This window comes from Poecile atricapillus, chromosome 2, assembly GCF_030490865.1.
Source record: "Poecile atricapillus isolate bPoeAtr1 chromosome 2, bPoeAtr1.hap1, whole genome shotgun sequence".
Taxonomy (NCBI): Eukaryota; Metazoa; Chordata; class Aves; order Passeriformes; family Paridae; genus Poecile; species Poecile atricapillus.
Genome location: NC_081250.1, coordinates 103556106 through 103583118, shown reverse-complemented (window position 1 = coordinate 103583118; position 27013 = coordinate 103556106). Strand labels below are relative to the sequence as shown.

The following is a 27013-nucleotide window of genomic DNA, read 5'->3' as shown; positions in this document are numbered from 1 at the left end:
GAAAAACTCTGTATTATTCAACCATCTCAGAGAAATGTATTTCCACTTGAGCAGACTGCCTGGTCAGCTGCTATTATCATCATAATTCCTGTCTGCATGTGCAGCATTAATACTGTGCTGAGCTCCAATCTGGCTGCAATCAGTTCTGCCATACATTCTAAATTTTAATTTTTATGCTTTTTTCCTTTTTCGCAATACAGATTAAAGTCAGAGCAAGAACAATACTTGCCGCATGAAAGCGGGTTTTGATTTTGCCAAATGGGGAAATAAACTCACAAAGATAAATAGTAGCTGCATTGTGTATGCAATCCAGGCAACTACTTTTGAAACAAACATTATTTAAGTGAACAAAGCTTTGATTAGGAGATCTTGCACACATGAGAAGGAAAAAAATATTGGTGATACTTATCTTTAAATTATTTACTGCATATAATACCTTTTAAAAAGTAAAACAATCTTACTTTTTTATTAAAAAAAGACATAGACTAAAATATTCACTTGGTTTGACTTTCTTTACAGGCATTCCAGTCTTATCCCATAAAACATCAGTCAGATACAAACAGAACATTTCTAGTTATTGCAATAAACATGAAAATTTACAGAAAATGAGGATTTTACTGTGACCTTTCAGCAATGCAAGCAGATGCAGGCAAAAGGAAAAGCCAGCTCACACTTCAGTCAGCCTTAGAAATAAAATTTCTCTGGGGTCCATGAATCCTCTGTTATTTTACATAATCTTAAAATTTGATCAGTGCTAAATGAATATCAAGAGTTATAATCCAGCTTCCATGAAGAGAAGAGTGCCTTTTAAATAAAACCTACATCATGCCAACAATCTCCAATTGAAAAATAAAAGCCAAAATACAGGGTTTTAAAGAAATAAAGTACATCATTTGGGCAGACTTCAAGCCAAACAACTATATATTCCCTGCACACAACCTGGACTTCACTGATTCAGTTAGTGGTATTGAGTTCTGCATTCAGTTACGGCCAAGCCGAATCTGATGTATCATCATTTCAGTACCCAAAACTTGTATATTACAGAAGTTGCTTGTATGGGTATTTTTTCCATCATAGATGAGAACTTCACAGAACTATTAAAACTAGAGAAATTTTATTGTCTGGCTTAGAAACAACTATGCGCTTCCAAGTTCCTTTGAAGTCAGTAATCTTTCTCAAATGCATAAAAGATGCAAGACTGGAACCCAAACCTTTTTTAAATACCATGGTAAAAAATCTCCCTCAAAAACTCTCCTATGTCCTTTATTTATTTTTTTTCTCTCTGCCTGCTCTCATCAACTAAACTGCTTCCCTACTTATTACACAGTTGGCTGAACAACAAATGATCTACTTTTGATTACATTGAGATTTTTCAAGACCCATTATAGTCTGCAGCTGATGTGGCTAGTTTTAAATCCAGTTCCAACTAGTAACAACAAGCTATCCTTCATCACAAACTAACTGCTGCAGTAAAAGGTATTCACAAGAGTATGCAGGTTAAACCTATCTTAATTATCAAGTTCCTTGGTGAGGGAGGAGTGAGGGGAAAAGCTAGTTAAATATTAACATTTTCACAGCAACTGTGCAAAAATTCAATGCACAAATCAAAAAATTAAGTTTCTCAACTCTTCCATTCACACATGTAGCTCACAGGTATCCCCCTTTACTTCACAGATAAATTCACAGGATAATGAATATCAACAACTTCAGGAAAATTTGTCAGCCCCTAAAATAATATAGGTTAAATAAATAAGTAAATAAAGGATTTTGTATAAATGTTCTCAGACTCAAGAAATCACAAGACAACCTACCAGGAGGAGCTTTGTTCTCAGGGATTATATTTCCAAGTAAGGAAATGAAGCTGGAGGAAGGAACCAAGGTGTCCATAGTGTTCACAGATTAAGATGTTTTAAAGAGTGTCTGTAGGTAGGGGTTTTGCAGATCTATCCCACAGCCTCTGCAACCCATAATAGGTCCAGAAATCCATGTAATACAAACTGATTTTCCTTTGAGCACTTTTTTTTAAATGAATTTGACTTTAAGTGCTTAAGTTTGAACATCACCAAAGGCAGTTTCTTATCACTTTCCACATTCATTCAGTGCCCAGCATCCAGACACATGATAAACCTGAGCAAGAGCTAATGATTTGTATATTTTAATTTGACTATATCACTTTCTCAGAACTAATTTCCTTATTGAACTACAAGGATAAAAAGGGCAAGTCAAAGCAAGTTAGCAATTCCCAAGCCATATATTAAAAGTGTCATTTTACACGCATTTCAATCCTGATTGTTAAGATCAGCCAAATAAACTTGTACTAAAAAAACTTTTTTATAGCTGGAATGCCAACAAAACAAGAAATTTCTGCTTTAGTTAGACTTTCTAAAAACCTTGTTTCCTTGAATGCAGATCCAGCAACATCAAGTGCATCATTCTTAAATACTCTCAAAGAGTAGAAGACTAGACGAAGGAATGTATATCAGCTTATACTGTTTACAGAAATATTTTTTAAGAGATAAAGAGAGCTTCATGCTGTTAGATACTGTGAACCCTAGCAATCGTTTGCAACATTTTGTTCTGACGATTCTGGGATGTTAAAGGTACAAAATCCAGCAGAACTTCTAGTCTCATCAATTATCTTTAAGATTTTGATTCATTATGTGCAAACATTAATTTGGAATTGAAGGAAAATTCATTTTACTGAATTTTATTGGAAGAATGTACAGATGAACACCCTGAATCTTGCATCATCAGTATTACAAAGTCACAAAAGGCTTTTAAGGAAGTTTGCCACATGCAATAAATTAGCATTAGTCCTAATTAGTATTAGTGAAGTCAAGAGAATAGCATTTTTTTACATCAGCAATCCATGTATCTTTACAGAAACCTGTTCTTGCCAGTTGATTTCAAGAAGAAAGCTCTGGAAAAACCTTATTATAATATTTACATTTTTTTACTTTGTGATAGCAGAAACTACAAATTACTCTTACTTCAACTTCCAAGTGGTAATCCAGTGGTAATCATAGAATTCATGAGCTATGACTTAATAAGAACTGTTTTCTCAACTTAATTTAATACTATGGCTTTTCCAAGAAGAACTAGTCTTGCTTTACAATTCAAGAACTTTTTGATATACACACATCTGCCTTTCTGCTCAACCAAGGATACAGAGTACATTTAAATACCTTTAAAAGTCCGGAGCATGGTAATAGAAGTGAGGTAAGTAGTCTTTGTTTAATGGTGTCACAGAGCAACATTTTACAGCTGGCTCAATCACACCACTAAAACCTATCACAGCCAGGATTTATTAGAATTGTAATTCCACAGCACAATTGCCCAGAGGAGTCAAACTTGGGCAAAGAACCCGCTGTTTTTATAGAAAACCTATGCTGTGTATTTTGTTTCTGTAGAACTACCAGTGTAGGAAGCACAAGGTCATAAATCAAGTCTTAATGTCTTGTACATCAATCCTACACCTCATTGCTACACTACTCTTTCCGCAGTTCTGGATCATTGCCATACATTTAATGGCAAAGAGGAGGAGGAGGCAGTGGTGTCGGGTGTGGGAAGGAAAGACTATCATACATGTGGGTCCTGGAGAGACTGAAGGCACACTAGAATAAATGTACCTAGTTGTCGTGATATATATGAGCTAGAAAATCATGACATAAGCACTCACTATCCTTATAAAATGCTGTATTAGCTATAAATAGCACAGATTCTGAAGAGGAAAAAGATAAAAACAGCGCTTTCAATGCTGATTTTATTAGCCAGCCCTCTTTTCTCACTGAGATCCCATCAAACTACTCTGTAGTACAGCTGACTAAATAGATTAAGAACAAGGTAGAATATTAGCTAAAAGAATATCCTCTATTCCCTTCAACTTGAAGCCAAGAGATGAACACGGTCATAGAAGTTCACCTAGGGAAATTGGAGTGGAGTCAGTGTTCTGTGTATCTTTCCCATATTTTCCAGCCAAGAGTATGTTTCAGCACTCACCAACCCAACTGCTTGGACTATACCTCTAAACTGTACATTGGTAATCATCTTAAGAAACAATTGATTCCTCTTAGCCCTAGAGCTTCTGATAATTGCACAAAAAAACTCATCAATAATGACCAGATTTTTAATACCACAATAAGGTGTGAATATACTCCAGCAAGGAAAGTTGAAGGACTTATTTACTTTCATATGGTACTTGACAGATTCAATGCACAATGCTTGGAATATAAAAAAAAAGTATGGATGATGAAGTTATACTGAACACAGGTACTAACTTTCAGGAATACTTTTACAGGTCCTATTTTAAGTAATTCTGAAACAAATGTATGAAGTAAACAATTACTAAAATCTCTAAGGTTCTCCATATGCTTTTCTTTTGTGTTTTCTTTACTTGTGCTGACTCGTTTAAAGTCCAGCTCAGCTCTAATAACTCACTGACTTCAAGCTATCTCTATTAACCAAATCCTTTCTCACAGAGCAGTAATTTATATTCAGTTTGCATAGCCCTAGATGCCTTCTCTCTCTAAAACTCTCTAGGGAAAACACAGAAGAAAGGCCCCTTAGGGGCAACTTTTCAAATTGAATTAGTGAAACTGAGCATGGGTCAGGAGAGCAAAGATATGTATTTGTTGAAACATCAACAGCACTAAGACTGAAGAATAAATGATTCAGAGAGCAGCTCAGCTGGTCTGTTTCCAAAGTGAAATTGTTCTAGGAGGATAAAAACTAAGGCATCCCCTCCTCCTTCATTTTTCCTTCCTGTTTGTCCATTTACAAACCAAACAAAAAGCTAACTCTTCAAACAACACAAAAATCCTATCCAAACCTTCTGTCACTGACAAAAGACACCCTGTGATTATTTTTCTAACAGTTCTGCTATCTAATTAAAGAGCAAACTAGGCACTTACTTAACCTATGCTTTATTTGAAAACATCAAAGATAAATGCTCTGTTTTAATCTTTAAAATAACTTTTAATCAGGGTCTAGAGATTCTGCAAAACCTTCTTGTGAATTCTACACCTCAAGTGTGCACTTCTCAGTAAGTAACAAAACTGCTTCTTCCAGAGTTTGGAGGCATCCCCATATTAGTAGGGAATGGTTGAGCTACGATTTTCGAACAATTTAGGTAGTCCAGCACATAGATCGATTCACAGCAAAACAACAAGAAAATGCCAAGAAAAAATAATTTCTTTACCAATTATTTTGTCTTTTCTTGGAGCCAGGTAGGAGGCTTCTGATTCTCATATTTCTAGCAAACTAATGAACTAGCAAATGCCTTGTACAGTTTACCATGCTCCTGTATAAGAATGATAAATCCCTCCAAGTTTGGCCATACAGAGTGGCCAAAACAGAGGAACCAATTTTTGCCCAGGCAGTTTCAGACTCCCCAGGGTCACGAATCCCTGTTTCAGAAATTTAAACCCTAGCTCTGCAGAACAGCAGATAGCAAAAGTTCCTAGAAGATATAGTTTAGAACATTATTTTTTTTCCAGTGCTCCTGCCAGCAGAATGATGATCAGAATCAGTCAGATGTACCCTCACACATAAAATATGTGCTTTGGCCAATACCCTGAAAACACTGCTGTTTAAAAATAAGTTCTTGAAAACACAGACTTCAAGTAACTTTTAAGAAATAAAAGGTGGAGGAAAACAGTACCATAGGACTGCTGGGGAAAAGACAAAAGGGTGAGGCAGAGGAAAATTACCAAGACAAAGGAATTAGTACAAATGGAATTGGTTACCAAGACTGAAAGAACATGGATTAGAGTTTTTACTAAAAACTGTTTTATCTAAACACAGAAGAGCTGCAATTAATTTCTATTGGCTTGTATCCTACATCCATTTAATGACACTCACATAAATGGTACTCACCTGCCTTAAATCCAAGGTGATAGTGACCCAGTGGTATTGCCTTCCATTCTGAATGCTGGGACTCTGCCACCAGTTATTGGTACCATCAATTGCACTGGAAATTGGGTGCTGCTCTGTTTCGAAGCAAAATAATTAAACATCTCTTGAAAATAAATCTCACTGCATTTTTCTGACCTAGCACATTTGTTTCACACGAAGCACAATCTCCTCCTGTTACGAAGAAGTAAAAGCTGAAATCTGCCCTCAGACAAAAAGGTTGTCACTGGATCTTGCAGTGCTCGGTGGTGATACACGGCGCTCACACTTTGTCAGCCCTTTGCTCCAAGGTAATTGCACTCACATAGCAGAGACACTAAAACTAAAATATATTTGACTCCAATACACTCTGTATTGAAGAAGAAGTGTTAAAAAAGAAGACACAAACTCATGAAACAAGCAAAACCCAAAACACATGAAGCTTGCCTTTGAGATTGGCACTGTGACGGTCACAGACGCGGCACTGGGCGTTGCGCAGGGGCCGTCCGGGGACGTGCTCCACCAGTTTGCAGAACATCTCTGGTCCCTTCTCCCCACAGGTGGCATTGGTGGAGATGTGAGCATTGCTGGCCAGGTTCAAAATGGCAGGAAACAGGCCTTGAAAGAAATAATGTTTATCAGCCACATTGTTAGGCATGCAAAGCTGGCATCCTGACAGCAGAATCCCTGTTATTTCACTCCACATTTGGATGCTTCATGCTGAGGAGCACAAGAGTTTGCCAACCAACTCTCCCAGTTACTAAACCTTCCCTTACGTAGTTAATTGATCAAAACCTGGGGGACAGCTAGCCCACTGCCAGAATCAAAGAGGGGTTGTAGAGCACACACTCAGCTGGTGTGGAAAACTGCGTTTAACACAAGCTCTTTGCAGCAGCAACACCACTGGCCTGAACAGGGCACTCCAGACTTGGAAGATTTAAGGACTGAACTTTAGACCTTTGCTATAGGCTTCTTTTGCAGTCTCTGTAAAGTCTAAGGGATATTTTGCTTGCCACTTATTAATCTTTACACAAACACTTCACTGTACTTTCAAATAGTTTTGCTCTTGTATACTGGAATAATGTAACAACAGACTAAGTTTCAAGATTACAGCTACCAGACCAGGAATCCTTTGCTTTTTCTAAAAGGAGTAAAGTTTTACTTTGGTTTGAAGGCTACTGATAAAATTTCTAGAATACTGTATGTGACAGAAGTTAAGCACAGTTTCTCAATCAGCTTCCAGCTGTCCCTCATTTGCTAAAAAGCTTTTATTTCTTGCATGGTTATGGTGTAACAGAGATACTCCATTTCCACTCAGAAGTAACTCTGAAAAAAGGAATTTTGGAAAGAGAAATCCTGTGTTTAGAGATTAAACCCAATGGAATAAAATCAAAGCTAGAGCCTTATATGGCACATTAATAATGCCACAAGAATTGCTAGTGTCACAATAGTAAGATATTAAAACCTCATTTTTCTTCTGTTAAAAGGAAATCTGAAAAAAAATAAAAATAAAACCATGTTTGCAAAATTATATGCTTATTCCACTAGTAAAACTGTATGAATTCTTTTACTTCATTATCCACAATATACATCAAAAGAGACCACAATATTAAAATTTTGCTTTCCTTAGCAGTTTATACATATAAATATCTCAAAGGTGGGTGCCAAGAGGAGGGGTTCCAGGCTCTTTTCATCACACTTCAGCAACAGGACAAGGAGAAATGGCCATAAACTAAAACAGAAGTTTCACCTCAATATGAGGAAGAACTTCTTCACAGCAAGGGTGGCAACTGCCCAGGGGGTTATGGAGTCTCCAGAGGGAGACATTCAAAACCCACCTGAACAAGTTCCTGTGTAACCTGCTCAGGGTGACCCTGCCTTGGCAGCATCATTGGAACAAATGTTCTCCAGAAGTCCCTTCCAAGCTTAACAATTCTGTGATTTAACAAGGCTACATTCAATATTCCTTTGAAGTGTCTTTGCCCAGTAATTTTATTACCCTAGAAAGCCTGGAGAAAAGTTTCATTGTTATTTAACACTTGCCTATTGGAAATTTGGCTAAATCTTAATCCTCTGCACCACCATATGAACAACTGTATGTTTTCAATTGTGCTATACTTGAAATTTAATAGGAGGGAGATGGAGATTATTTTTTTTTAATCCTGACTTCACTTGTGTTAAAACCCAGGCTAGGTCAGATGCCTTGTTCTCATTACACCTAAATCTGTTGCAGATGAGGATGCTGAAGACATCCTAATGACTACTCTAGTGAGGCTCTTCTGCCAGTTTTCTGCACAGGCTTCTCTCACCTTGTGCAGTATGTGTGCAGTATATCTCCAGATGTAAAGCTGGAGCCAAAGAAGAAATGCTACTCTGTTTTCCTACTTGACAAGAAAGACCAGTGGTGGAAGAGGATATCTTTTTTAACACTGCTTCCCAAAGATATAAAATCTTTCTTATTCACTATTAATTTCTGTGCATGCAGGGGTCTGCTAGCCTGTCTTCACGAGCTATCCATTACTTCCTGGCTCACCCATTACCCTCACTCACACAGTAGCCCTGCCATTTCTTTCCAATGTCATTCGCTACAGTGAAATAATTTGCCTCCAATAACCTTCAGTCAACAGACTTGTACCAAAGGAATTGCAATGCTATCTCATGATAAGTTTTCTGGGTCCCACAGAGATAAAAAAAAACAAAACCTTTCAATCCAAGTGAGTTGCACCGGAGTTTTGTCCCATGATACAAATAAAAAGCAAGAGGTTGTTAGCTTTGTCCTGCAAGGTACTGCATCTCTTCAAATCCTAGTTGACCAGGTTCACCACTGAATCTCTTTGCCACAATTAAATTTTAAGGCAAACTGCAGAGGTGCAGCCATGGATTTCAGGGAAGCTCAAGAATAGTGTAGGAGATGATTTGTTAGGAAACAATAAGCATCTGCAACAAATGAAATTAAACAGGTGACTGTCATCATATCCTGGTGTGAAATACTAGTGGCCATAACTGACATAAACATCAGAATATACCATATTTCACTAAAAAGAAACTTTAGCAAATGATATTTGCATTTTTACAGACATCACAACACCATTTAGTCTTTAGGAAAGGACCTCTGAGATCATCAAGTCCAACCTCTAACTGATTATCACATTGTCAACTAGACCATGGCACCAAGTGCCACATACAGTCATTTCTTGAATAACCTCAGGGACAGCGATTCCACCATTTCCCTGGGCAGTCCATTTCTACTATTCCCGTGAAGAAACTCCTCCTGAGGTCAAACCTATATCCCCGGGCACAGCTTAAGGCTATGTGCTTTCATGCTATTCCTTGTTGTCCGGGAGAATAGGCTAACCAACACCTGGCTACACCCTCCTTTTCAGGTAGTTACAAAGAATGATAAAGCCTCTCCTGAACCTTCTTTCCTCCTGGCTAAACGACCTCAGCCCTCTCAGTAGCTCCTCATAGGCTTACTCTCTAGACCCTTCATCCATTTAACTTGCACAGTTTCCTATCTAAAGTACTGCACAAATGATAGCTTGAATTTGATTTATTGTATTATTCCCACTAGAAAGGGCAGCACGTGCTCCATGCAAAAACATGGGAATTACTGCTCAGTATTTTGCAAGAGACTACTACAGTGGTCCTGAGAAAAGCTGAAATAATTTTTAAACTACACTCATTTACTTCTAACTGCTGGCCAGCTCTTTTCATGGTAAGGTGAACTCTTTCATTATTTTCCAGCTACTCTGATGCTCATTTGCCTCAAACCAGAGATCCCCACACACCACAATGCCAGAAAATGAAGTGTATAGATGTTAATTTGACCTTGAGAAAGAATAACGATTGATTCACTACAGCTCAGCACAAAAGCAAAGCACAATGTTTTCATCAGATGTTCAAGCAAGTTGCTCTCATTTTAGTCACATGCATGACTAAAACTCAGTAAGGGAGAACTGAAAATCTGAGTGGGTACTGTCAGAATTCTGTCATTCAGAGATTTCTTAGAGACAAAGCACTCCAAGATCAGAGGAAGTGCAGGGAATTACATCCCTAGTAAGGCGACCTGCAATGTGGATAGGGCAGAATCCACACTCTACACTGTTCAATCCTTCAGGAAATGACAAGTAGTAATTCTGAGGTTAGATGGATTTGTTGTACGTACAGCTCAGCAAGCAGACCTTATGGTGAAGGACATAGCATTAGCGTTTCAACAAAACTCAGGAAAAAGGCTTGCTCATAGCAAAGCCAGTTGTAACATTTTCAAACTATGAACAATTGGTCAGCATGCAATATGGCAGGGAAAAAGAAGTGAAGATCATTAAGGCAGACAATGATTCTTAAAATTAACAGGGACAGTTGGAGCATGCAGCTTATTGGGGCAGATTCCCAGTACTGATAATCCACACAGGTCATCATGGATTGCCTAAATAAAAGGCATCTCTAGCCAGGACAGCTATCCCTCTATTGTAAAGTTAATGGTTGAGCATACAGCCTACATCTCTTTGGGAATTATGGTACTTTAAACCAGGTTATACAAAAGTCCTCACAATCTCCTTGTTACAGATGTAGATACCATCATCCTTCCTGGAGATTCAAGCCAATTCTTTGTGGGTTCATAAGCTTTAACTTTGTTGCATATATAGATTATCAAGCGCCCTGAAGTTCTCACCAAGAAGCATTTCAAGGATTTGGGATATTTCCAGGATTCTGGTAACTCCAACTGTGGTCAATGCATATCTGTTTCTTCATTCTGGATACACCTGATTTACTGCACACTAGCAGACCAGAGCAGTTATTATCATTCTATAGTACTATGCTATGAGTCTGACATATCTGGCCTTACTGAGCATTTTGTCTTGCTCAGATATCCTGTCCACATCAAGCAACATCAGTACAGTCCAACAACATTAGACTTGCTCCCCATGCTCAGCCCACAGCACATATCCATCACTAAATGCAAATATGGAAAACGTGCATTTGTGCACCATCTATCAAATACTTTTGTTCCTTCTTTCCATCTAAGAAGTAAGGACCCTTGGCTGCATTTTGTACAGATCTGAACAAAACCCCAATTCCATTTTCTGATAAATGATTCTTTCAGTCAGAAAATTGATAGTATTTAATCACTGTTCTGTTTGGGGTAGAACGTAAGTGGATTTGTGCATTTCGAAAAAATGCATGCATGATCTGTGTTTTTGACCATGTTTAATCCCCACAATGTGACAGGATAAAACTACTTTTTACAGATGGGTGTATGTGAAGGGAGACAGTCCCCAGAATAAAAAATTCCTTGCAGAGGCATAGATGATTAAAATAATTTCTTCTACAAACAGTTATACAAACAGAAGGATGCACATGAGATCTACTTTACATGGGCTTTACTACATCACCAAGTATGTTCTACAAGCACAATAAAGATAATACATTTTGGTATCCAGATCAACACAGTAAGGATGGCAAAACTCTTACAAAATATTTCTTCCACGTTTAAGACAGCTTCTTCCTGAATTCAGGTTCACTGATCTGTCTGGTATTTCTAGAAAGCTAACTAAATCAGGGAGGTGTTTGTTGGTTTTTTTTTTTTTTTCAAAGAAGACTGATGGGAAATGAACACAAAAGATTTTATGGAGCAAGCCAAGAACTGAGTCCAGAAAGTATTCTGGAGAGTTCATTAGTGTATACAATGAAGACTCTAAACCATACTTCAGTGAGCAACATTGAGACATTCAGCGACGCCAAAAGCCTGATTTCTCTCTAAGTATTTTGGCTTTTCTTTGTTCTGAGTGTAATAAAGCAGTAATTTGCAAGTGAACGAAGTAGATCTGACTTAAAAAACATAAAGAGCTGATGTTTTCAGTAACAATGAGCTTTTATTGTGTCATTTTTCAGAACACAGAAATACTTGAAGGGGTCTAATCTCATTTGCAAGTTAGCGTTTTTAAAAATGTTAAGTCAATCAGCAGCTCATAACAAGCCGGCAATACTGAAGTTTGCTCACAAGCAATGGATTCTCCGTTTACTGAAAACATTTACAGAGGACACAGTGACAGTTGTTCAGAATAGTTTGATGCACTTCAGGAGAACAGAATGGACTAAGGACAAAATATAATAAAATGTCACAGTATTAGAATATATAAAATATGTGATAGCATTACACACAAGTTGAAGTCACATTCTTCATAACATTCTCAGACTGTTTTCAACAGCACAGATTTGATTTGATTTAGTGGTTCTGTCTTATTCAAGTTTTGGATTAAATGAGTTTACTAAATAAAAGCCCTGGAACTAGCAGGCTTGGGTTCAGATTCCTAGCCTGCACAATAGATTTACTCTCATTATGTTTTACCAACAAGCATCCCTAGTTTAACCTTCTTTACACACTTTCATCAGAATCCTACCCTGTAATCACATCAAATATCTAGGCTGGTTTCCCTAAAATAAATGGGCTGAAATTGCTAACTTCTAACTGTAGGAATTAAGGTACTAATTCTCTGTTCTAACAGTCAGCAAGAAATGTGGGGTATAACACTCAACCTGCCTTATAATCCACTTTGTGGAGATGTTGCCTAAAAATGTGTTAGCTGCAGCATTAACCCACTTGAAAAGCTGAAAGCTTCACCACAACTTACACAATAAGCTTAGGCTGAAAGCCACTAGTTAGAAATTGTTTTGAAAATTGATCACACCTTTTTCTGTAGCTCTACAGAGAGAAGAATTTCTGCTAGCAAAACTTCAAGTTTACAGGATTTAACTATGGAGTATGTTTGGGGTTTAGCAGAACATCTGAAAACTTTAATTTGCAATATTTAGATAAAACTATTTCTGATTTAAAAGAAACCTCTACCATGTCAGAACATTATCTTTTCTTAAAACCCATTCTCTATTTCTTTTCACACTGTAGAGCAAAGCTAACTAATGTGTCAATCACAGAAATACTAGCTAGTGAAGATTACATTTATTTAATCAGCTTTTAGTGTAAGAACATACTAAATTTGTCTGTTCTCAAGAGCTTCCAATGAGGGATATTCCTCAACATTCTTGACACATCTCATCTGGCACTTTATCACTTTAAAAGTCACAGATTTTCAGTCCTCTTTGTTGCATTCATGATAGCCATGATCTTGATTATAACTTTTGTTTACCTGAGCTGTTATCACACACCCTTTTCCAGACTATGTTAACAACCCTCTCAATCTTTCTACAGTCCATTTTCTAAACTTCTTATCCTTCTGAGCTCTTGGCAGCTTGCACTTCTCCAACAGTGTGGGTCCTCAGACCTCATCAGTGCCAACTGGAGTAGAGTAACTCCTTAAATTCTTGACAGTTTTGTTTACAGACATGAGAATAAGTTTTATTTTTTTTTTTTCCAGATACTGTTGTTCTGTTCACATTGCACACCAAGGTAAGTAAAAGAACCCACTCTGTTGTACTGCGGAGCCTGGTCACAGAAAAAAGAAAAAAAAAAAAAAAAGCAATATACTCCACATCAGACCCTGGGATGAGCTCAGGTTATCTGTAAAACAGATTACTTTGTAGCCATTTACTAAACACTCTACCATTTGCTTTCAGAACAGTCTGCTGATTATTTTACAGCTCTGATCCAGTCAAGCTTTTGCAAATCACACTTAAGCAATCTAATTGGAGCACCAGAAAAAAAGGACAACTAAACAAATTCATTATACCAGTTAATGTAACAAAAAACATTCAGTTTGAACTCTGAAAGCTGTTAGAGCACAAACAAGCTACAGAGGATGAAACCTTGCCCCTTCTTCTGAATGGCAAATTTTTCTCTGCCAAATGTTTTTTTCTGCAGTTGCTTTTGTGCACTCAACATTATTAATGAGGGCCATAATGTAGACAGGGTACTACAGCAAAGACATTTTACCTACTGTGGTCTGCCTTAGGCTAGATGATGTGCTAATTAACATTCGGTGCTCAGAAATGTATTGAAAATAATTACAATGCTGCAAATTAATCAAGTTAATAAAGTTATAACACTACAAATGAATAAAATTCTGTCAGGCTGCAAACAAAGTTAGCAAAAGTTTGTTCATTCAAGAATGAACACCAGCTGCACTATTCTCCCACAACTAGTTTCCTCAACATAGTTTGTGAAGGTTAAGTAGCAAGTGTCTGGCATAACTTGCATGTCTTCCTTAAAATTCCCAAACACCAGCATATAGCCAGGTTGATGGGCCCAATGTAACAGAATTTGAACAAGGTAAAAGAATGTGTTCGTTTTTTTTCTAAAGGAGGGCAGAAAACCCGAGATCTAAAAAAAATTACTATTTCAAAGTTATGAAAGAATGCTATTTCAAAGTATGAATACAAAATGAAAACTAAGGTAAAGAAAGAGCAAGGAAAGTGACATGTCCCAGTTAAGTCTTCACTGTAATATGCAGTATTGGGAATAGGAGTATCAGGGAAAGGAAATGAAATTAGCGAATTATCAAACTCACTAAAAAATGTCCACAACAAGGAAGTCACAAATTTCCAGATTAAATGTTTAGAAAAAGGAAAGCCGAGTAATACTAATACACCTGCAGGAGAAACTGAAGCTTGTCCTCTCAGTTACACAGTCACTACTGTTTGCTTACACAAAGTATTGCATTTTTAATACAGCAGATGTATAATACTCAGTCTAAACTAGTATTATAAGTTTGATTAACAAGTCAGCTGGTATCAACTTCACCATGTCCCACCTTCTGAGTCAGTCCATGCTCAGCTTGCAAACACAGATCCAGATCACAGAGATTCTCAACACATGTACTTACATTGGAAGTAGAGAGAAAAAGGCTGCAAAGACATGGTCAGGGCACAGATGTTTAAAAGTGAAGAAGTTAGAGATTTTCAACCCGACATTCCTACAAAAGTGCTACCTTATTTCCCAAAGGAGTGCACATCACCTCTTACAACCTGAGCATAGAAAACACTGGTGAATTCAATAGGTTTTAGAGCTTACATCCCAGACATGAATGTGGTTTCTAGTCTTATAGCTTGGTCCTTTCATAGATTTCAGGGATTTGAAAAAAAAAAAAAAATTAAGTTCCTGCAGATAAATAAAAAATTCTATATCAGGTATTTCTAATGCCTCCAATATTGACAATAACTTACTGCTTATTTCAATCAGAACGAACTAAGGGGTAGTAGAATAAAAGAAAGCTAGATTTCATGCTAGTTTTCAGAATCAGACAATATAACTTGATATGGAAGTTAAGCCATTTGTAAGTATTCTATCATGCATCTGCAAAGTATAATCAATATTTCTTCTGTCAAGTCATGTCTTGCAAGTATTGATTTTTTGTATGCTGTTGGCCAGTTCAAGAATCTGCCCAGAAATTGTCACAGCATTTACACCAAAGCAAAAGAGCCAAAAGTTGACAGATGGGCAGGCTGCCAAGGAACAACAAACCTGCCAGACCATGAAATTAGTTCTTTCTTGTTCACCCAAAGCCTTTTCCACACTTTGAGGAGTCTGCATCATTGTGCCTGTTGGTTTGGGGGTTGTTCTTTCTTTTGCCAGCACACTAGTTTTCTTTCTGAAGTCATCAGTTGGGAACAATCTTTGCTCCAACCTGAAGTAAATACAAGCCACAGCTATTGAAGACTTCAGTGTCTTGTCAGTTTTGTTTATATGCTGCCTAAGACATAAAATTAACTTAGAGCAACATAACAGAAGTACTGGAAGTGTGACTGGCATGTCAAAGACTAGGGATCTCAGTCACTTGTCACTTACAGTGTGCCCCAATATCAACAAAACTAAACATTTTTGTTCTTACTGATGTAGATACCCCAAGCAGACTTCCCCACTCCCGCTTAATGACTCCTTAAATAATAATATCTCCTCCTGAACTTCTTTTCTACCACCAGTTTTCAACCTGAAGAAACTGTCTTGGAAATGAAAATCCTCTTGGGTTTAATCCTAATTAAATGTGCATGCATAAGTGTGCAGCTTTAGGCTGCACATCAAATCATTCATTATAATAAAAAGGAAGTTATGACCCAAGTATCTATTAGCCCTCTTCTAAATTTCCATTTATCACTTGCAAATTCTGGGAGACCTGAGCTTGAGAAGAATGTTAAAGGTTTAGAGGTCCCACTCACTTCAGGGCTGTGACTCATTATCACAACCAAACAAAATGTTACTATTTTTTGCCCCGTGTAAACATTGAGAAGGTTAAATTGGAAATGCCCTTGAGTCAGTTGGCATCACCTCGTGATCATAAAGGAAGTAGATACACTACAAAGGAACTCTGAAATGTATCTTTCACTTAGTGAAAACTTGTTATTAACTAGCTGTACATAAACCAAAAATTTATTTCATTTCCGTAACTTAAGACTTCTCACTTCCTTAATATTAGAAATTGCAGCTACGTTATTCAAAGCTAAATTTTAATTAAATTAAGTTGAATTTTCCCATTTATTAACCAAAGCTATGTAAAGTTGAAGAGGTTCTGGAATCTCAGAACTAGCAGCTCTCCTGTTTTCAGACAGGGAAGAAAAATGTTTTCATTCCAACAGGCACAAAGGCATTATCAGGGCACATACAGCCCTGTATCACTGCCACATCTTCCTGGGCAGAAGGAGCACATTTCCTCCAGCCTGAATGGACCTGAAAGGATTTGCAACTGTGTAACCCCAAAGACATGCAAAACTCATTCCCTTATCTCTACAGACAAGATTTAGCAATCTCTGTTTTTCAAGGTTAATAGGGAAAAACCTGTCGAGGTTTTTTTTTTTTGTTTGAGGTTTTTTGTTTGTTTTGTTTTTTATTTCAGTAGTAACCGACTGTTCAACATGCTACAGAGGTGGCTTTCTGCTCTTTGTAAAAAGTAACATGTATCGTGCTACTTTTTTTCCCTAGGCATTTTACTCTAGGCAACAAAGTAAAGCTGCAAATCACCACGCTTTGGTCTTCTATGTAGTGGTCTCTAGGCACACAGATTAACAAATGTACAGGGCACAAACTGCAACCACTTAAAATTAACAGGGAGTCTTATGCATTTTTTATGTTTCAAACTCTCACCACGTGCAAATTCTTATTTCATTATTTTACAGTAAATGCCTCCATGAAATTCAAAGGCATTTGTGTCACACAGGTTAAATTCCTGAAAAAGTGTAATTTTAAGTACTCAAAAAAACAGGGGAGGAAAAGAAAGCAATATTATAAAAAGTTCTCTTCTGTACTGCCATTAATGCTCAAGAACTCCACCAGTCACATGGAATTTTAATCAAGTGTTCTGAAAGTATTTTGCCTTTGGCCTGAAAACAAGAATGATGCATTTCAGCCTAAAGCACAATTTTTAAGGAAAATTCTAACAGACTGAGAGTTCAAGTAGTTTAATTTAAAATTCAGCAATGCTACAGTGACACTAAAATAATAGTGAGGCACAGTTGGATCCTGCCTGAAAAACCCCAAACACTTTTTGCTGATGACCGTGGGAAATGCAGCAACAACATCGGTAGAGCTGCAGAGTGGGCAGCTTATTTCCCATTGTCCTTAAGAACAGAAAAGATAAGGGGGGCTGCTCAAATTTTAGAGAGATTGTATAATCTGTCCATACTCTGCGGTATACAAAATGGGTTTTCCTCCTTGGGGCAAATATCCTGACCTCTTCCTTGTCACTTTACCACCAAGACTCCCCTTCTGACCCTCTTTCCCTATCACTCTCACAGGATTTTCAGCCTACCAGAAACACCAAACCTGAATGTATTACCACTGTAAGCCATGGCAGCACAGCAACAAGCCGATCTTTCCATCAAGTACCCACAGCAAAGTTTCTGATCAACCTGACCCATCACTGGAGCTAAACATCAGCATAGCAACCTCTGAACCATGCCAAGATACCCACTGAACACAGCTGTTCACCAGCAGCTGTGTTTTGTACCTCTTGCTTCATTGCTGCCTTTAGATCACATCCTACTGCTCATCACCATGGAAAGATACTCAATTCACCTCGAAGTTCCCCACCCCATCACACACGTTTCTTTTTCATTGCCTGCAAGGGTTCCCTCCTCCAAGTCACAGAAAACCTACCCTGATTTGCAGAATCATTTCTTCAATTAGAAATATTCCCATTACAATATTATTAAATATGCACAAAACTAAGCTGTCCCCAGTGGGATAACTCCCAAGTAAAGAGTGGTCATCCAAGGCCAGACTCTGCACTTGCTCCATGCCTTTAGCATTGATGAACTCTGATGCTCTTGAGAACACTGGCAGACATGCTGTAAACAAACTTCAAGGAAGGTAAATTGGGATAGGTCTGGAAATTACTTACATCCAGTAACTTCTGTTTTAAAATTTATGTTTACATTTAAAGAATTTAAGTATCAAACTCATATTTTTGCATTTAGCTTCCTAAAATTCTAATCAAGTCTTAGTGAGATTTATTTATAATACCTGAATAACCTAGTTATAGTAAAAAAAAACAACAACTCAGAGACACATAGCAGATTTTCTTTCTATATATACAAACTTATTTCTTTACGCTATAAGAGATATATTATCACATAAGAGTGAATTTAGCTACTTTGGCAATTGAGAGACACACAAAATGAACTAGTTAGCATCTACTGAAGGAATGAAGAACTGTTAGTAGATGTAATGTAAATCCACAGCAACTCTCCCCAAGTCACTGAAGAATACTTAATACTTCATTTTGCCATCAAAATTTTTATCTCTTCAGCATATTTTAAAGGGTGTTTTCTGGAAGAAGGCATTGAGCACACATTTCAGAAATTGCAAGCTAAAGTAAATAAAAGGAATCTTAGAAATTTCAACAGCATATATTTCACAACCCTAATTTAAACCGCAGGGTTTCCACAGATCTTGACAATTCAAAGGACCTTCACGTCAAACTTCTGTTATCTAGCCCTTTTCAGCCAATAAAGTAGAAACAGCCTAATCATCAGAGGCATTGGCACACAGTTACAAGCCTCTTCTGCCCTCCCCTCCTAAAGCAGTGCAAGATATGCACAAAAGACAGCACAGCAAAGGAAAGTAAAATATATGAATGGTTTGGCATGCAGAATAGCAAAACACACATTAGCTATTCACGCATTTGAATTAAAAACAGACAAGAAAAACCAGTGGACTCTCTTCCACAGTTTTATCAGTAGTGAAGCACTTTCAGGAGCTGGATTTCTCACTTCTATAAAGAAACAGCCAGAAACAGGGAAGGTGGAATTCAGTTAGCTGGTGTTTGAAGTACAGGCCTACTGCTGGTGCTAGACTCTCCCCAATTTATTCACTGTCTAGATACCCCTAGATGGATCAGGTGTCCCCCAGAGAGTCAGTGAAGCCTGGCTGGGCTCTATCCAGCCTGGCAGCAGCTCTGCCTGGGTAAGGAGCATCAGAGGTGCAGTCAGGTTCTCCAGCTGCCCAACACCTTGGGCACTTGCTACAAAGCTCACTCTGCCAGCATCCACAAAAAAATGAGGGATAATTTGGATCCCAACTCCAGTGCTCACTGGCAAGGCTACATTCAGCCACAATCAAAATGCACTGGATGTCTCAAGTTGCTACTGGACTTTTTTCCTCTTCTTCCCACACAAACATTTCCTTACACACATTTTTGTGTTTTCTGACAGAAGGCAAAATTCCAGCCATGCTTTCAAAAAACCTAATAAAAACAATCAATACTAATCTAAGTTACCATCAACGACAGCTCCAATTCACATATATGCTCAATGACTGAATTCCAACATTTTTTTACAGTCAGCAAGACCCACCCCACTGATTTGCAGAGTTAGGATTTTGCTGTTAAAACCTTCTTGTTTCATTGGGTCCACAAGAGAGAAAAAAATAATCAAAGAATCAAATCAAGACTAGACAAGTTGTTTTGAATTACCTATATAGGTTCTGCACTTCTGTCCTCTTAGACTTTCAGCAAATGAAAGTTACAGAAATACAATTAAGAAGGTAGTAGACATCAGCCTATTTTCAAGGTCATTTTTGAGCAAGCAGCAATAAAAATATAAGCAGAGCCAAGGAGAAAAAAAGAAAAAAGTTTCCACTTTTGAAAGACCATTCCTTAAACAGCTTTTTAAGCTTTATTCTCATGCGGGAATCAAGATGGGGGCTGAGTCCCACAGCGCAACAAATGAGCTCACAGAAAGGAATTACATTATGCTTGCAAAACAACTTTCAAATCTGAGTCTTTAATCAAAAGGAATTGGTAAGGGAATATCTCTGACAGAGCTGTTACTGTATCGAATGACAGTTTAAAAAAAAAAAAATCAGCAAAAGCTAACAAGTTTAAGATGACAAAACAGAAGGAATTTATTGCTGAAGGCTGACATCTGCTCTGCCTACACAATGCAGCAGTGGGATCTTCTTGACTTTTGCCTGATAGGAAAAGCCCAGAAATGACACAAAAAAAAACCCATCAGCCCTTCGACCCACATTAGCTGCTGCTTTACAAAGCCTGCCAAGTTGACCTCATGGAAAGGGCAGTGGGTGAAAATGTCTGCCATGAATCCACCTCCCTTCCATTGGCTCTCTGAGCTCACATGGCCAATAGAACAGGTGCGATTTTCCAGAGGTACTTAAAATTTTTTTAAAAATCAGGTTTTCAGGTAAAACCAAAGCATTCTATCTCTATGTTTTGCCCTGCATTTCTCAGGAATTGAAACTGCTGTTTCACACCAGAAAGCTTAAATTACGTGCAGCATCTAAAAGATTTGCTATTAGAATACTGAAAGTTAGTTTCTAGTCTTACAATTTTATGCTTTCCTCTTTTCAAACTGTTATTTATCTCAACCATAATTACAAAAAAAATCTTCCAGTTTTCCTGTAAATTTGTTACATATATACATTTTAATACTCAAAAATGTGTATCAAATATTTCATTTTCAGGGAAAAAGCAGTTTTTTCCAGCCTCTAAAAAAGAGTTTAATTGAGAAAGATTGAGAAATCATTGAAGTCTTTAAATAGCAGAAGTAACTAAGAAAGAATAAACACAGATATACCTAGCTTTATTTTTTGCTCTGAGCAAATGAAGCACTGGCCTTAAATCTCAAAAACAGAGAGCTGTACCCATATCTGTGAGCTCAGAGGCACAGTACAGAGCCTCTGAGATTCCACTTAAGTACCTAAGAGCATAAATTAAAAAAACAGTTTGATGGATGTGCTCCTAAGGTTTACACCAAATAACAAATCACAATTTCCGCAAGCTGACCTAACCAATCTTGTCTTGCAGAACTTTTGCAACACACTGTTCCTCTGGTCAGGAAGGGATGTCTGCAGGACAGAAAAAAAAAAAAAAAGGTAGGGGAAGGCAGCAAACCCCACCTGAAGATCTTTTGTGAGACTGATGCAAATACCAACAACTGATCAACACACACTGATAGCCCTAAATTTCTAGAGATGCATTTTCTAAGCCCTCAGGGAATGGAGAAGATATTTACAACAGACAAATATTTTTTTTATCTTGATCTTCAGTCTAAATTAGAATGCTTTCATGGGATTTTTTCTCTGTCACATACCTTTGTGCTCCCAGAAAAAAGAAAATGGTCTGTGGCTTGTTGGTGATTTCTTGAAAAATAAATCAGGGGAAAAAAGCACAAAGCAGATTTTAAATTTAGGGCTTTAATCAATGCCAAGCACATTTTCCCCACAGAATATCCATGATGTTCCTTGCATACTACCAGAAAAAATTACATTTCTCACTTTCTTCTTCTCCCCCAACCACAAGTCAGGTTTCAATCAGCAAAATTTGTCTCTAGTTGAAATCAATTACTGTTTTATACAACATATTCCTTTTAATAAGACCACTACCAAGGCTGAACAGGTATTCCCAACAGGTACATATAGAACCACACACAGAATGCAATGGATATATGCAAATACATGTGTCCAGCCACACAGATTCACAAAGACAGAAACACACAAATGCAACCACCACCGATGGTTTCATCCTGTTCCCTGCTCCAGGGAAAAATATGGATTCATACACAGAGAAGGATTTCTTCAATGCCCATCCCCAATGTGGATTTCTTGGATCCAGTAACTGTGCTCCCCCACACCCAAGAGCTCCCCATTGCTGGTATCTGGCATGTGAGCCCCAGTCACTGGCCCACAAACTGCCTTGCACACGTACCAGCCCCATCACACACTATGCATCCCTAAAAAAAAACACTCTTTACTAAACCACTTTGATCTCTCCCATCTTTGGCCCATCCTCCATTCATCCCAAAATAAATCCTGTGCAATCCCAAAATGTTCTTCCCCTGTATCCCATGATGAGTCCCATACCCCTGTAGACTACCACCACCCCCATCCTGTAAGCTCTGAAGAGCTGCTCCCATAACACAGTGGTGGCTGTCATAGGACAGCCCTGGCAGGAGCTCAGTTCTCTGGATTCATTATTGGTCTTGCTCCACCTTGATCTTGTATTCCGTTGTGGGTGGACATGAGGCTTCTCACACAATCTAAGAACAAAAATCAGAGTATAGACAGCTCATAAATATCTTGGGGCCCTGCTACTTAGCCCACCTGAAGACACAAGGGATGTGTCTTCATACAGGTTCACTGTAACTGAGACTTCCAGCCCTGAGGGAAAAGTGGAAACTTAAGCCAAGTATACCACTGTAGCAAATTTTGCCAAAAATTAAGAAGTTTTTACCTTACCACAAGATTAAGTGATTCTGCCTCAGGATCCTGTCATATTTTTAGCTCACTGGTGTCCTGCCTTATACTGCAAGCTACAAACAGCACGGCTTTTAAGTGTTCCACAAGCCTCAAGGAACTTGAAGTTTCTTTTAGAAACTTTTAGAAATTCTCTTATCAGGAAACAATATTCACATTGGTGGAAACATAGCAGAAATGTTAAAGGAAAATATTTAGAAGTGAAAACAAACTTTGCAGGGGATAGAAACCTTCTCATTTTCTATAACACTTAACTCTGTTGGGAAAATGTGTTGGGAAAAAACTGATATTTAAGACCGAAGGCAACAAGGTCTATTCAAGCCACTAGCATAAGTGAACCCAAGATGCAGTATGGTGAAGCATGTAAAATACTTTCTTCATCTCGTACAGAAAGCAAGTGTGAATATGTCATCCAACTCATCATCTTGGAACTCCAGAAAAACTTCCTCCAAGTACATTCTGGAAATCTGTCTCTCTGTTTTAAGTGTCAGAGGAAGCTATTTCACTGCACAAAACACCTTTGAATGTATGAGGTTGTAGCGAGGCAGCTGAGAGTGTAAGATCCACCTACCCAGGCTCACAGACTAACAGCCAAATCTACAACACCCCAAACTTCTGTCAAATGCTGTAACTTGTACAAGTGCATTACTTCTTGAGGTGGAACTCACTACCCTGAATTAGGCACCAAGGAGCCCTTCTTCACTAAGTGAGATTCACAACCACCTCATGAGTGGTGCCAGGCTTGAATAACGCAGTAAAAGACAACTGAAAACTAAAACAACAAACTAATTCCAGCAGACACTGGTATAACGAAGTTTTTCCTTAAGACAAACACCTTGTTGCTGCTTGTGGCAAATAAATAAAAGGGAGGAAGGCCTGCACTTGTATTCTCCTTACATTTTGATCACTCTAATGATCCAGCTAAAGCATCAGCTTTTTTTTTCCCCTTCTGGAAGGAAATTTGCCATCTTGGCTGTACAGTAGCTCAGTTTCAAAGAGAGGTCTGGAGAGATTTCACACACTCCTCCTCCTCCTCCACATCACACCTGTCACAGCAACTTGGTACTATAGCACTTTATTCAGAGATTGGAGATGTGGGTTCAAACCACCTCAAAGTAAGGAGATTAACATAAATCTCCCTCTGCCTGGGAATGTGCTCTAACTAATTTATATCACTTATGTTTCAGTAAAAAAATGTGGTCGCTGACCATAATGTCATAATTTGTATATAAGTCATAGCCTAGGAATAGTTACTAAACCAGATCCTTGAAGCAAAGCAGGTCTGAAACACAATGGGTGACAGGCATGTGAAACACCTATGTTCATCTCTGCCCAGATGGAGCACCTTCCCAGGGCCACTCAGTTCCCTGAACATCAGCACTTATCCAAAACCCCAGGCAGGAACAGCAGAGCAGACTACTTCAGCACAGCAGCTTACACAAACAAACTGAGATGCAGCTGAGGAAATATTTAGTCTACAACTATTGCCTTCCAAGTTAACACTACCACAGATTTTAGTAGCAGAATTTTATTTTTAATTACAGAAAAATCACCTGACAGAGTCACAGAATCAAATTTATGAACTATAGGCAATAGTGTTCAAAATTATTAGCTGATTTTCCTTTCTACTTTGAAGACATGTATCACTTAACTCCAGTATAACAAAGAATGCATTCCAACAGAGCAAAGCTGCTACAACAAGCCTCCTAAATTGCTTTTTGCTTCTGAAGTTGTAAAGTAATTCTTCTCTAGCTAGACACTGAGTTACACATTTCATGAATAGTTACTCCATTGGTGGATACAAAAGACTCAACAGAAAAACCCAAGCAAACTTTACACTATGATAGGGACACTTTACCAAAACACCTGTAATTAAAATACCAGCTAAATTTTATAGCTATGTAGATATTAATCTTTAGGCTGAAAGAACCAATCATTAACTTTCAGTGCAGTGACTTCAGTATAGTGTGTTTCTCTTTCTTAGACTGGACTTCAGCACTTTCTAACAAACCCTTGCAGCTGTGGCACCCCCCAGTTTCTTCATTTGCTGACAGGACAAAAGCAAAACTGAACAGAAAAACAAGAAATGCTTTGAGTTCTACCGCAGCACTCTCCATGACCATGGCAAGATGCCTTTTCCTCAAACTTCTCTTGACAACTGCTCTGAGAAATCTTTCCACTCTCACTACAAAATGCATTTTTACCTCATCACGATGCTTACAATTCTGAGCTTAAGTTATTTACTTTCAGTAAAAGCAACACTGCTATTCTAATCTGCATCGCATTCTTCACATTGTTTTAGGATCAGTTATCTTGAATTGTGGCTTTTGTAAAGCAGTTCACCACCAGGGGGGTTGAAACTCACAGTTTCCTCGGATGATCTGTGCTCTCACGCTGAGAAAAAAAAATTCTATCAACTTAGTCTAATAGGACGAATGATCTCTCGACCTGATCTTTCAACTAGAAAAATATAATTATGAACTTAAATATCCCCAGGAGGGATGGCTTAGAAGCAATGAAATATATTGGTAATTTCAAACACTGACATAAAAAACAAGTATTTTATCCAGATTCCTCTAGCACCCGTGGGCTGCTATATAAAAGCTGCACATTACTGCAGCGAAATAACTGCAAATGTCAATGAAAAAAACAAAAAAGGTATTTGGTCTTGTCACCCATACATGACAACCTTTAGGAAAATTCCTATCTTTTAAACAGCATGTTATCATACGTATCCAAATAGGAATTTGAATTGAATTAAGGTTATTCGATGTGAGACGATACCTTAAAAAACATTAAAAACCAAAAATTTATATCACTTTATCTGGCATTTAATTTCTTTCTACTACCGAATTTTCATAACCAAAGTAAAGCGTATTTATTTTCAAGTTGAGACATACGGCCTCTGAAATTTACTTGGGCTTGATTTTGTCCTTTTTACCTAGAGGATATTTTGTACACATAATCATCTTAATAAACACTCGCTTTTACTGCAGCCTGTAAACATCCAGATGCTAATGCCCCACACTCTATACTTCACCATAAAGAAAACAAATCACGCATCTGCACAACATATGCCTTGCAACCCTTTTCTATTCAAGGTTTTTTTTCGATTTTTAATAGAGACCTGATGGGACGGGGGGATTCACGTGCAGGGAGCAGGGATGGGCAGAAATTCTGCTGTGGACCGCAGCAGGAGCTGAGCCAAGCCAAAGGTGAGAGCATGTGGTGTCTGCCAGCGCTTCCCTTCACGACCCAGCACACGGCGGAGCCAATTAGTGTTAACTCCAACAACTGAGTGAGCCCATGCTCTGGGCAGCTCGGGTCCCACCAGGACAACCCAAGCTACGGCACTTGGAACAAAGAGGATGCGTGTGACGAGGTCACTGGCAGAGTAAGTGCTCGGTGCGGGCCGTTCCGCTGTCCCCGCCACAGCGCACCGGCCAGCCCACGTGCCAAAGAAGAGAAAACTTTCGTAAATTATCTCCATTACTTCTTCATGCTACCTCTGTCCCGTGCCCGGAAAGCGGTTTAGGACTCTTCTCGCTCCTTATAACACAGCTTAATGTGGTTTATATTAGCGACAGCGTGCGGCATCCCTCGGGGCTCCGGCTCCTCTCCCTTCCCTAGAGCGGGATGCCCAGGACTGTGGCCGGGGCCCGGCTCTGAGCCCATCTCCCGCCGGGGGCTCCCTGGCGGCCGCAGCCCCCCGTGGCCCGGCTTGGGGCCGGCCCTCCCGCGGCTCTCTGCCGCTCCACAGCGTCTCCCACAAAGGGAGTGGGCGGCCCCGGAGGCGCCCGGGCGGAGCGGCCCCCGCTGCCGAGGGAGGAGGAAGAACTTGAGGCAAGTGGGGGAGGGCGGCTGCAAAACGTGGAGACGGGGAAGAGAACAGGGAGAAAGGAGATGGGGGAGGCCGTCGGGAAGCGTGTGGTCGGCACTGCCGGACCCCAGCCCTCCTGCCTTCGCAGCCCGGCACAGCCCCCGCCCCGGCTGTGCCCGGCGGGGACGGGGCCGCTCTGCCGACGCTGCCGCAGCCCCGCGGGGGCGAGAGGCTGCCACGGGCGGCACACCAACCCCTCAGGCACTTTGCATTGCGCCGCTCACCCCGCACCCCCGTCCTGCGCTCACCTCGGGGCTGGCCCTGCCCCGGCACCCACAGCAGCCAAGTGGCCGCCAGCAGTGCCAGCAGCAGCCGCCGCCCGCCGCTGCCCATCATCGCTGATGCCGCCGCTGCAGGGACGCTGCCCGCCCCGCAGAGCCCGCCCGCCTTATATCTGCTCCCCCGCCGCCCCCGGCCCGCCCCGCCCCGCACCACCGGGGGCTCGCTGGCACAGCCCCCCTTCGCACACACCCCTCCTCACACACACACACACACACACACGGTTTCCACACACACAGTCCCCCCTCCTCACGCACACACACTCTCCCCTCCTCACACGCTCAGGGACCCCGCACCGCGCGGGTCCGGCC

General features: G+C 39.4%; 1 protein-coding gene across 1 annotated transcript in view; it reads right to left on the bottom strand.

Annotated features, from left to right (window-relative positions):
• The window catches only part of LAMA1 (laminin subunit alpha 1), a 98411-nt gene extending 71643 nt beyond the window's left edge, over window positions 1-26768 (bottom strand). Inside the window, exons 1-3 of the mRNA XM_058831910.1 lie at window positions 26672-26768; window positions 6337-6507; window positions 5875-5987 (exon numbers count right to left, since the gene is read on the bottom strand). Of these exons, the coding sequence (XP_058687893.1) occupies window positions 5875-5987; window positions 6337-6507; window positions 26672-26759 (372 nt within the window). The 5' untranslated portion in view covers window positions 26760-26768. The remainder of the gene's footprint in view (window positions 1-5874; window positions 5988-6336; window positions 6508-26671) is intronic.
• Window positions 26769-27013: the final 245 nt, after the last annotated feature.